At 43.6% G+C, this 12,330-nt stretch overlaps 1 protein-coding gene across 3 annotated transcripts; it reads right to left on the reverse strand.

Moving 5' to 3' along the window:
- Positions 1–223: 223 nt before the first annotated feature.
- Positions 224–11,025, reverse strand: akap14 (A-kinase anchoring protein 14). 3 transcript variants are annotated; one of them, XM_072505836.1, is made up of 6 exons: positions 10,942–11,025; positions 10,389–10,506; positions 6,456–6,550; positions 3,629–3,808; positions 2,810–2,862; positions 224–939 (listed from the first exon to the last, which is right to left on the reverse strand). In XM_072505836.1, the coding sequence occupies exons 2-6, from the start codon at positions 10,498–10,500 to the stop codon at positions 855–857; spliced, it is 525 nt and encodes a 174-aa protein (XP_072361937.1). In that variant the 5' UTR covers positions 10,501–10,506; positions 10,942–11,025; the 3' UTR covers positions 224–854. The 3 variants fall into 3 exon arrangements, with proteins under 3 accessions (XP_072361937.1, XP_072361938.1, XP_072361939.1); XM_072505837.1 differs by lacking the exon at positions 10,942–11,025 and adding an exon at positions 10,612–10,927; XM_072505838.1 differs by lacking the exons at positions 10,389–10,506; positions 10,942–11,025 and adding an exon at positions 8,810–8,836.
- Between the last annotated feature and the right edge of the window lie 1,305 nt (positions 11,026–12,330).

The following is a 12,330-nucleotide window of genomic DNA, read 5'->3' on the forward strand; positions in this document are numbered from 1 at the left end:
AAATCCAGCCCAACAATCTCCACTTGAAGTGTACTGGTGACGTCAAGTTAATGGGGCAGAACCAAAAATGTACAGGTTCCTCTCTGATCACCTATCATCAGCGCAAACAGTAACCCAGTCTGTGATTCATTGCACTCCCAAATGAATTAACTTGGAAACTCATTTGGTTCCTATCAATTTTGATGCCTTCAATCACACATTCAAAAAACACCAACACTGGAGCTTATATGAAACAGGTTTATTTAGCCATAGAATGAAAATTAATGTTTTCCTTCATTCTTTTGCACTCATTATTGATTTTTGAAAAACATACAATAAGGAAAATAATTATTTGATCCATGGTGGTTCAGTCGGGTAAATGTACATCAAGATCATACAAGGCCAAAATGTGCTAGTTTTGATTTGTAGCTTGTATTGAGTTAGTTGGGTATTGACATTATAGTGACCTCGTGTGTCCCTGGCTTAGGGTGAGGGAAAAGTAACAATCACTATTCTTAGTCATCTCCACTGGGAGATGGAGAAGGGGCAGCAGCAACTGTCTCTCTCAAACAGCAAGAATGCCAAGGGGAAGCTAAGTGGGAGGTGTTAAAACCACACCCATGAATAAGACCGCACCCTTGGGAGGGGAACTGATTACCAGTGTTGAATAGCCTTGCACCTCACTATCAGGTCTCAGAAATGGATAGAATAAGCTGAGACAAAGTAGGGGCAGAGAACAACCCGAGGCCATGGAACCATCACCGCAAGTAGGCCCATCTTTTAAAGCATAGAAAATGTAAAGAAAACAACCAAAGATAAGAGTTCTTTATAGTTTCCCCCCTTTATACACCCAATATATAAACACTCAAGAAAGCCTAAAAGGTCACTTGATCCATTAACAGAATTTTGCTTTCGATGATGTCTTTTAGCCATTTTTCTCTGAATCTTGATTCACCTGGTCTTTAAAAAAAAAAACATGCTTCTTAGTTTTATGCTATTAATATAAAACTTTCAGTATGGTGCATGAGTAAAATATTTGTAGGAAAAAGTAATTTCACTTGTTAAAGTCATTGAGCAGTAAACTTAAGAAACTGGTGCTAGTAAATACATTACTGTTGATATTATGAAATATAATTTGAAACTAATACAAACAAATTGTTTTCAAGCTATAAACTTTATTCTTTCTCTTGCTACCATCCCAGCTTACACAAGTGATCTACAGTGTAAATACTTTAGATTGCTCACTCAAACTTGGTGATCGCGATATAATCCTTGAAACATTTATGCTGCCAATTGGGCATTAACTGTCAATCTCCAACATGACATGTCCTACATGGCACATATCCTAAAGTAAGAAAGTCTCCCCATAAACACCAAAAGCATAATTAAAAGAAAAGATACCCATTAGTGATTTCAGGATTTTAATGGAACTAGACTGCTCAGTGTTTTACTCTGTTCCTAATGTCATTTGTGCGTTTGTTGGGATTTAAACTTCTACAGAACATGTCGGATATGATTTATGTTTAATGGTTCAGACTTTACACAAGGGCTTGATTTGTTTTGCATAAAAATATAGAAGATATCAAATACACAGTGAAACATGGAGGAACGTTGGAGGTGCTAGATTATTTTACGTATGAAGTGGTTTGTTGATTGACAGTGTCACATTGTGTAACCATGCAATGTCTCAGTAGGGAAATTGGGTGGAACTGTAAAGTGGCCACAAACTGCTGGATTGTTGGTTCACTGATGTTCTTTAGGGACAGAAATCTGCTGTCTTTGCCCAGTCTGGCCGATATGTGATTCCAGCCCTACACTAATGTGTTTGATTTGTAACTTTAGGATGGCACGGTGGCAGAGGGAGAAGGCAGTGCCATTGTGGTATTATCACTGGACTAGTAATCCAGAGACCCAGGTAATGCTCTGGGGATTTGCATCGATAGAATTTACAGTCCAGAAGGAGGTAATTCAGCACATCGAGTCTGCACCGGCCCTTGGAAAGAGCACTCTACTTAAGCCCACGCCTCAACCCTATCCCCGTAATCCCACCTAACCTTCTGGACACTTAAGGGCAATTTAGCATAGCCAATCCATCTAACCTGCACATCTTTGGACCTCGGTTCAAATCCCACCAGAGCAGATGGTGCAATTTGAATTCAATTTTTTTTAAAATCTAGAATTCAAAGTCTAATGATGTCCATAAAACCATGATTGATTGTTGTAAAAGCCCATCTGGTTCACTAATATCCTTTAGGAAAGGAAATCTGTCATCCTTACCTGATCTGACCTACATGTGACTCCAGACCCAAGCAATAAATGCTGTCCCAGCCAGTGACACCCACATTCCATGAACGAATAAAAAAAGTCATTAGCACTGCTGCCTCAGTGCCAGGGACCCGAAATCAATTATGGCCTTGGGTGACTGTGTGGAGTATGTCTGTGTGGGTTTTCTCCTTGTGCTTAAGTTTCTTCCCACAGTCCAAAGATGTGCAGTTAGGTGGATTGGCCATGATCAATGCGTGGGATTACGGGGATAGGGAGGAGGAGTGTGCCTAGGTAGAGTGCTCTTTCGGAGGGTCAGTGCAGTCAGAGGCCGAATGGATGCCTTCTACACTGTATGGATTCTATGAACTTCACTTTGAAGTGGCACAGCACAAGAAACAAAGTGGTATCAAAACCACCTTTTATGAGAAGGCTCACAACCACCTCAGTCCAACAGGAGTTGGTCAATAAATGCCAACGATTTCCACAACACCTTGCCAATGACGCCACATCAAGACTGAATATAAACACCCAAACAATTGCTGTAATTTCTAATTAAACTATTTACCTGTGCAGAAGTCTGTTTGATTCAAAAAAGAAGGAAACTTGAACTGGAAAAATCTAAAAACATTAAAGAGAGGTTCGTACTCATTGAAATAATTGATAAGCGGTCCATTTACAAGTAACATTCATTATATTATGGATTAATGCTTTTGCGTGCTTGTCACTGGTTTAGTTTAATCCTTCAGGTCAGCGCATCAGATATTCAAAGACGCAAACTTGTAAAATCTCTGGTTATGCTGAGCATTGCCACTGATGAGTTGTGTTGTGTCCACCGAGCATTGAGCTGAAGCTCAAGGGGCAGAAGAACATGGAATGTTTCTCACATTTTTCTGAAGGTCTAGAGGAAAACCCCAACCTCAGTCATGGTCAACCAATAGCAACCAGCGTTCCACTCACTGATCACAACGATTTATATCTCTAATCATTGGAAATTGGCTCCTGAGAACACAAGTTTCATCCCACAAACATTGAGTCTTCAACCTTTGGCATTCCCCCATTTAAAGATGAAAACACTAGGTTACCAGTGAATTTGTTAGCTATTACTAATGCCTGGAAAAGTAACTTGAAAAGAATAAAGTATCCAATGGTTTACTGTATGAAGGCAGTGATCCCTGATTTGCATTGAATTCACATTAGCCTCTTTCGTGCACACAATCCTCTTCTTACACCCGATCCTACAAAGAAACACAATAGTTTGGTCTTAAGGTCCCAGTGTCTGCCTTCTAGTTGCTGGCCTCAGTTGTCCCTGCGTAAACCTTATAGTGCTAACCGCATATAGTGTGAAAATTAATCAGATATAAAGCTGTGGATTTCATTCACTCACAGGTGGTTTAACTTTAGAGATTTCAATGATGAAGTAAGTAGAGGCTGTTGCTCGTGGTATGGGCTTCCTCCGAGTTGGTATACTCCAGCGTACACGATAGTGATGATGAATATGGTATTCCAACTCCTCCTCTTGCAGGTAGTCCAGGCAATGAAGCCAGCAATTGGAAAACTCCCATGTCTGTTTGGAGTACAGCACGATTCTTATGAATAAAATTTCAATGAATTTACTATCAGGAAATGAAATGTAAGGGGTTTTAAAATGCTTAACCCACCCACTATTGCCTCCCGCATCAATTTTGTATTTCCCAAAGCTGCTCACTCATTTTGGGGTACATTTCCACAAGAATCAAAAACTATCCAGTAAAGTATCCGTGTGATTATTCTACGCGAACCGATCTTAAACAGCCGCTGTCAGCAGAATCTTCAAAGACGGAAGGCATTATGGTCAAGTCTAATTGTGTCCTATATCTACCAATAACCACACACACATGCTTTATAGAACTTGGCCCTCATACAGCATTGTTCCTTGGTTAGCCTTGGTGACTGCACTATTCCCCTCCTCCGATGCTATCACTGCACTTCTTTCTAAATAAACTGATGTCAAATTATTGGAGTATCAGCATTATCAGTAGGAAATAAAAATGCATAAACAATTTTCACATAACAGCATGTCGCATCATGTTTATTGTTTACTGTAATGGAAAAATTTGATATTCCAAAAATATTCTGCGAGATTCTCCTCTGGCCTGTTCTGCAATGGCAGAGGGCTGCTCACCAGTGACCAGTAGCAGGATCTTCTGGTCCTGCCGTGAACGCATTCCTTGTCACTGGGAATCCTGTGGCGGAGGCTTTGGCCACACTAAGATTCCGCCAGCATGAATGGTCAGAAAATGCCGCCGATTATATTAGCTTTGGGTCATCTTTTGGTTTGTGGGGGTGAAATCCACGCAGACACGGGGAGAATGTGCAAACTCCATATGGACAGTGATCCAGGTCTGAGATCAAACCCGGGTCCTTAGCATCGTGAGGCAGCAGTGCTAACCACTGCACCACCACGCTGCCCTGCTATAAAGAAAATTCTGCATGCTTCAAAATATGGTTTAAAAATGTGTTTATATATTTAAGGTTCTATTTAATTCCTTGTGTATGCCCCAATTATTTATTTTGCTTTCTGTCAAATAATAATTAAAAGGTGAAGGATAATAAGTGCATTTTACTTTCTAGTTTGCTATCTGTGAGAATACGTCAATATGATTGGCTGTTTACCCTGCTTGATGACAGCACTATTGCTTAATGCCTGGAGACCCCCCCTCCATTGACCTGGCACCAAATTCAAAATAACATCAGGAAAGGGGAAATCTGCGCTACAGAGATCTCTAGATCTTTTTGAGAAGCTCAGTCAGTGACGAGTGCCATCGTTTAGTCGCTGACTGTGAAATCAGGCCAAGTGACTAGAGGGCAGTTAAAAGTCAACCACATTGTTACCTGGAGTCACATGTAGGCCAGACCCAGGTAAGGTTGGCAGATTTCCTTTCCTAAAAGACTTTAATGAACCAGATGTTTTTTTTACAACAATCACTGATAAGTGTCATGGTCAACATCAACTAGCTATATTCCATATTTATTAATTGAATTTAAGTTTCACCAGCTGTCATGGTGAGATTTGAGTCACCAGAACCTGGGCTATTGATTGATTAGCCTTAATGTTACCACTGTGCCACCATCTCCTTTTAACTTAATTAGGCTACTACCTGCTCACTCATATTGAGGCTTAATTTTAAGGTGTGCAGTATCCTCTTCCAAAAATCCCCATTAGAGAGTCATGGAGTTTTACAGCACAAAAAGAGGCCTTTTGTCAATCATGTCTGCACCGGCCATCAATCACCTATCATTCACTATTGTGTGGCAGCTCTGCCAACTTCTGTGGTCACAAATAGTTACACTGCATAAACATTTATCTCTCTTTGTCAATCACATCCACTTGTTTATTCGTTGATGGCCTTTAGCACCTAATCAAAGTTTCTAAATTTCCTTCACAACGTTACTTAATTCAAGGCTTTTATAAGGAAAACAGTCTCTGATTTAGTACTATGTTTGCCTGCCTATGTATTCTTGTGAATACTAAAGTTAGTCATCATTTTTTAAAAAAAATTTAGAGTACCCAATTCTTTTTTCCAATTAAGGGACAATTTAGCATGGTCAATTCACCTACCCTGCACATCTTTGGGTTGTGGGGGTGAGACCCACACAGAGAATGTGCAAACTGCACACGGACAGTGACCCAGGGCAAGGATCGAACCCGGGTCCTCATCGCAGTGAGGCAGCACTGTGCCATTGTTCCGCCTGTAAGTTAGTCACCATTATATTAATTAAATAGCATTGTTTTTTTGAAAGTTGTTAGGAAAGCTATACAGTTTATAACTATCCTTACAGACACTTACGTAAAACTTGATAAAACTTTTACTATCATGTTCTACTATATTAACATGTCCATCACTATCTCCACAGCACCAGAACAAGTTAACGGTATGATGGCATTTAGGGTTAAACTCATTATTATCCATGTGGCAAATTTTCCATGTTGGTAATGTTGTCCTGAACAGCTGAGGAAATGAACAAACCTATGTTTCTTTCCCATTACACACATTTGAGCAGCTGATCACAGAATGAGAAAGGCTGAGGGATCCCTATCCATTATCTGCTGTGGAATAGTTTCTGGGAAGGGAACTGAAAAAAGGAGGAGAATATAGACAAAATAAAAGAACAAAATATTCACTGAACAGAACAGCTCTGCAGATCATTCTTTATCTACATGCAAAACTTACAGAAATATATTCTTCTATTTGTTTTGCCCCAGTGGTCACTGTGAAGTCCTTACATGCAATCCATTGAATGTTACCGATTTGATAACCACCTTCATCTTTCAAAAGAAAAAAAATGCAAATGATATAAGTAGTTACAGAATTGCTTGAAGGCACTAGTGACAGAAAATTTAATATATAAACTTCATATTTAATTTAATATATAAAAATAACATTTGAATTTATTTTTACAGCTTATCATATCAGAGCAATACTACATACAACAGCAATGGGGCAGCACGGTGGCACAGTGGTTAGCACTGTTGCCTCACAGTGCCAGGGACCCAGGTTCGATTCTGACCTCGGGAGACTGTGTGTGGAGTTTGCACGTTCTTCGCATGTCTGTGTGGGTTTCCTCCGGGTGCTCCGACTTCCTCCCACAGTCAAAAGATGTGCAGGTTAAGTGGATTGGTCATGCTAAATTACCTCTTCGTGTCCTAAGGTTGGGTGGGGATACAGGGCCAGAGCAGGGATTGGGCCTAGGTAGGGTGCTCTTTCAAAGGGTCAGCGCAGACTCGATGGGCAGAATGGTCTTCTTCTGCACTGTAGGGATTCTATGATTCTAAGATGAATGACCACTTAATTATTACAAATGTTATTATTTGGTTCTAAAGTGCTTTGAGATGGTCAGTGATTGTGAAAAGTGCTATACAAATGAAAGTATTTCTCTTTTCTTCATTAATGTTGAAAGTATAAACCTTCATGTTGGAATTAAATGGAAAATGCACTATGCAACAAAAATCTAAATATTTGGCTATCTGAACTGCAGTGGTCAAACTTCTATTGCTTAATCAGCATTTAAAAAAGACTAGAGCCTAGTGTGCATCTGTAAGGTGTCACACCTCCAAACAAATATTGCAGGAGACTCAAATTTGAAAAATACAATGAAAACAATTGTGTGAAAAAATAGATCTTTTTACTAAGACCTCATTCAAAATCAATGACGATGATAAAGAATCAAAGGCTATTGGCAACTCCCACCAAAGCAATGAGATAACTCAAATATTTTCATTTCTAGTTTCTTTAAAAGCTTACTTCATCAGTCTCCAACCCTGAGACCAAAAGGGTACCCTCTTCACCACAGCAACGACCAGTGCAGATAACTGCTGGACAGACCACCAGCTCATCCTGTCCTCTATGTCCATCAAATTCCACGAGAAGCAGCAGAAGGTGAATAAACAATTCAGATAAAAATCAACGTTGAGCAGCTTTAAGAGCCAAGCATGCTAGTGGATGTCCAACAATGTTCATTCTCATGGAATGGAAGAAAACTGGAAAGAGCTGAAGACAGCCATCATCTCAAGCTGTGAAGAAAGCATTGGCTACAAGACCAGCAAATACCAAGTCTGGTTTGACCAGAATGACCACACCATCCAAGACTTGATCGACAAGAGGAGGAAAATTTTCCATGCCTGGTAAAACAACCAACCAGCGAAGAGGAGAGCTCATCAATCGGCAAAGGTGGAGCTACAAAGAAGAATGAGGGAAATCGAGAACCAATGATGGACTAAGAAAGCTAAGGATCTGCAACTCCTCGCTGACAAGCGCAACATCCGGGCTTCTTCAGCGCCACCAAGGCAATATATGGCCCCAACACCCAGGCCTCAAACCAGCGCAGAGTAAGGACGGGACCTTCTTGAGAGACAGAGAAAACATCAGTGTCTGATGGAGAGGACACTTCAAAGAACTCCTAAACTGTAATGCAATTATAGATGAGGTCGTGTTTGAGGAAATTGTTCTCTCTCAAGGACCTGGGATAAAGTGTAGACTTTCATCATCTTTATTTGCTTAGCTAGATCTTAATGTGATAACTTTCAGGACTTAGTATACGTGGATGTTTTGGCCAAGGAATTTTCGGGTCCCACCAAGGTCAAGAACGGAGGAGAACAGGATCCTAAATTGCCGTTGCTGACCAGCATACCCGTTTCCTGATCCTGTTCAGGGGCCTGACAGGACTAAGCACCTCCACAAAGCAAACAGCCAATTAGCTTCATGAAGAGGACAGTTTTTCAAAGTGATGGTTGGGGGAGGACAGGTTAACTGCCTGGAGGCAAGTGTTGTACTGGTGGAAAGGTGCAAAGGAGAGAGAGAGAGTAACAATTTTATTGTGGACTAGGACATCAAAGGCGCAGCTCAAGGTGCAGTTGAATTAACCAATAGTTGCAGACATGATGTGATGAATGGGGGACAAAGACAAGGGGCTGGATTGTTGTAGGGCAGATGGCTGTGACACCTTACAGCCGGGGCCGGGGCGGAGAATCCATTTCCGTACACGAAATCGGGACCGGAGCTGGTTCCCCGATTCTCCGGGCCCCTACCTGCGGCCATTACTAGAGGCCCGCCTCGCGATTCTCCGACTGGCCGAGGTCCCGATGGCGTGGATCTAATGTGGTCCTGCTGGTCTGGATACTAGCGTGACAGCTGCGGACTCAGTCCTTGGCTGCCCTGGTCGGGGGTGGGCCGATTGGAGGGCAGGGGTGGCCTTATATGGGCTACTTTTGGGTGGGCAGTCTGGCTCGGGCATGCGGCCGATCGGGGGCACTAGTTGGAGGGTCCAGCTCCGCGGTATGAGTTCACCATGGAGCACGGCATGGCCGCTGGAGACCGCCGCCGTGCGCATGCGCGGCCTCTGACCGGGAAGTGCAGGTGTCTGTATCTACAGATAAAGCTGCGAGCTTCCCGACGGTTCATTGCTAGCCCCCTGCAGGGCTGTGAATATGTGGCCTTTTCACGCCAGTGATTTGTTGTGAAAGACCACAGTTTTTACGACGGCGTGGGGACATAGTCCCAAAAACGGAGAATCCAGCCCAAGGTCTTGGGATTGTGAAAGTCTGTTGTGAGTGAGTTGAGGTAGGGTTGGGCTGTGGAATGGGGGTGCGGACGGACCAGAGAGGGGGTCAGTACAGTAGAGTGGGGGGGGGGGGTCGGACTGGGAGCGATGGGAGCAGTCTGGGATTGTGGGGGAGGGGGTTCAGTCTGGGAGGAGGAGTCAGTCCAGAATGGGGGGGGGGGGGTCAGCCCAGGTTTGGGGGGGCAGTCCAGGAGTGGGGGTCAGTCCAGGAGTGGGGATGTCAGACTGGGTCACACTGGGAGTGGGGGTCGGACTGGGTTGCACTGGGAGGGGAAGTTTAAGTTGGGCTGGGGGTGATGTGATGGGTCCCCTGGGGGTCTCCTGTGTGTGTGTGAGGGGGTGGGGGGGGGGGGTCATGTACAAGCCTGGGATTGGGTGTTTAAATAGTTACTCTGAAGTCGGAAGTGAATTTTCCTCTAACTCTTTCAGAGTAACTATCAGGGTAAAACTGGCAGAACCGTCCGAAGTTAACAATTTAAATTGTTCCCAGTTTAGCACGATTGTCCAGAGGAAATCCCCACTTCTGGGCGATTGCCGGGTAACTAACGTGGGAACTTCCTAGAGGGATTCCCCCAGCGCAGCATCGGGGTACCCCCTTAATGCGACGCTGGGGAAGCAGGAGGTTTGGGGAGCAAATGGTATCATTTATCATAGATTATCATAGAATTTACAGTGCAGAAGGAGGCCATTCGGCCCATCGAGTCTACACCGGCTCTTGGAAAGAGCACCCTACCCAAGGTCAAAGTCAACACCTCCACCCTATCCCCATAACCCAGTAACCCCACCCAACACTAAGAGCAATTTTGGACACTAAGGGCAATTTATCATGGCCAATCCACCTAACCTGCACATCTTTGGACTGTGGGAGGAAACCGGAGCACCCGGAGGAAACCCACGCACACACGGGGAGGATGTGCAGACTCCGCACAGACAGTGACCCAAGCGGGAATCGAACCTGGGACCCTGGAGCTGTGAAGCAATTGTGCTATCCACAATGCTACCGTGCTGCCCCTGTTTATGTCCAGCAGTTGGAATCTCTTCCTTACCTTCCGTGCCTTCTTCCCCCAGTAAATCCTTAAGGTATTTCTTGGCATTCTGCAGAACATTGCTGATTATAATTTCAGCCAGTTGTTTCAACTGCTCCGTGAAGGGGTCCATAATGACCTGTAGAAAATATATCCTTTCTCACCGTTTCAGTTAACCAATAACATGCACCCGCAGCTGAATTTTTGTTTCCATTGTTTTTCCTATACGGTGCAGCCCACTTACCCTGAACCGATTTCAAATCAAAAAGCTAATGGAACAATTGGCTGGAAACCTGACATTCAAACAGGAATTGCTGAGGCGGGGGGAACTCTCGGCATCTGGGGGGGGGGGGCAGAGAAACGGGAGAGAGAGAGAAACAGGGTTAACATTTCAGATCGGTGACCTTTAAACGTCAACCCGGTTCTGATCTTCGGCCACACGAGGCCGAATGGCCTCCTTCTCTCTCCACAGTTGCTGCCTGATCTGTAAAGGTTGTGAACGCATTCAGCTCCATTCCAATTTACTTTCCCTGGAGGATAACGCTAGGTTTTTAGGTTGAGGGATATAAACTACCGTTTCACGAAGTTGTTCACCTCTGCCCAATGCGCCTCTGTTACATCTGTTATTGGTGAGGTATCCAGGTTACGCGAAGTAGCATTAACAACAATCACCAGGGCAACGTGGATCTCCACCAATGGAACGCGTCTGGCGTGTTACCAGGTTGAATGGGAGCCAGTGAAATTGACCAGAGGCCAGACGCTTCTGGCACGGTGCGGTCCCAATTTCAAATTGGGGAATATATTATATTGAACAGAATAAATATACTCCTTTAAACACTAAGAGATTCTGTAAAACGAGCCATTGTATTCCTCCTCCATTGATTGGCAATTCATTCACCTTCGTGCATTCATTAATGTCATTAAATTCCATGCATTCGTGGTTAGCACTCCTGCTTCAAGGCGCCGAGGTCCCAGGTTCGACCCCGGCCCCCGGTCACTGTCCGTGTGGAGTTTGCACATTTTCCCCCTGTCCGGGTAGGTCTCACCCCACAACCCAAAAGATGTGCAGGGTAGGTGGATTTGCTACGCTAAATTGCACCCGAATTGGAAAAAACATCTATGCATTCAGTTTCAGCAGATCACAATGACGTGGTGCTTTTGAGGGAATAACTTTCCTTTGGTGTCATTTATAACTCGGAGTTTGGGCCCCTTTCAAATGGGAGACACTATTGGCTGAATAATAGGAAGCAGAGCGTAATGGTCAATTTTCGAGATGGAGGAAGGTTTGTAGTGGTGTTCCCCATGGTCAGTATTGGCACACTTGTTTTTCCTGATATATATTAATGATCTAGATCTTGGTGTGCAGGGGGGAATTTCAAAGTTTTCAGATGATACAAAGCTTGGAAGTATTGTAAACTGTGAAGAGGACAGTGTAGAACTTGAAAAGGACACAGACAAGTTGGAGTGGGTCAACAGGTGGCAAACGAAGTTCGTTGCGGTTAAGTGGGAGATGATGAATTTTGGTTGGAAGAACATGGAAAGACAATATAAAATAAGGGGTAAGATTTTTGAGATAATGCAGGAGCAGAACATCCTGGGTGTATATGTGTGTAAACCACTGAAGGTGGCAGGACAGATGGAGAGAGCAGTTAATAAAGCAGATATTATTCTGTGCTTTATTAATAAGGGCATAGAGTACAAGAGCAAGGAGGTTATGCTGAACTTATACAGACACTCATAGAATTTACAGTGCAGAAGGAGGCCATTCGGCCAATCGAGTCTACACCGGCTCTTGGAAAGAGCACCCTACCCAAGGTCAACACCTCCACCCTATCCCCATAACCCAGTAACCCCACCCAACACTAAGGGCAATTTTGGACACTAAGGGCAACTTATCATGGCCAATCCACCTAACCTGCACATCTTTGGACTGTGGGAGGAAACCGGAGCACCCGGAGGAAAC

Source organism: Scyliorhinus torazame, chromosome 5 (genome assembly GCF_047496885.1).
Source record: "Scyliorhinus torazame isolate Kashiwa2021f chromosome 5, sScyTor2.1, whole genome shotgun sequence".
Taxonomy (NCBI): Eukaryota; Metazoa; Chordata; class Chondrichthyes; order Carcharhiniformes; family Scyliorhinidae; genus Scyliorhinus; species Scyliorhinus torazame.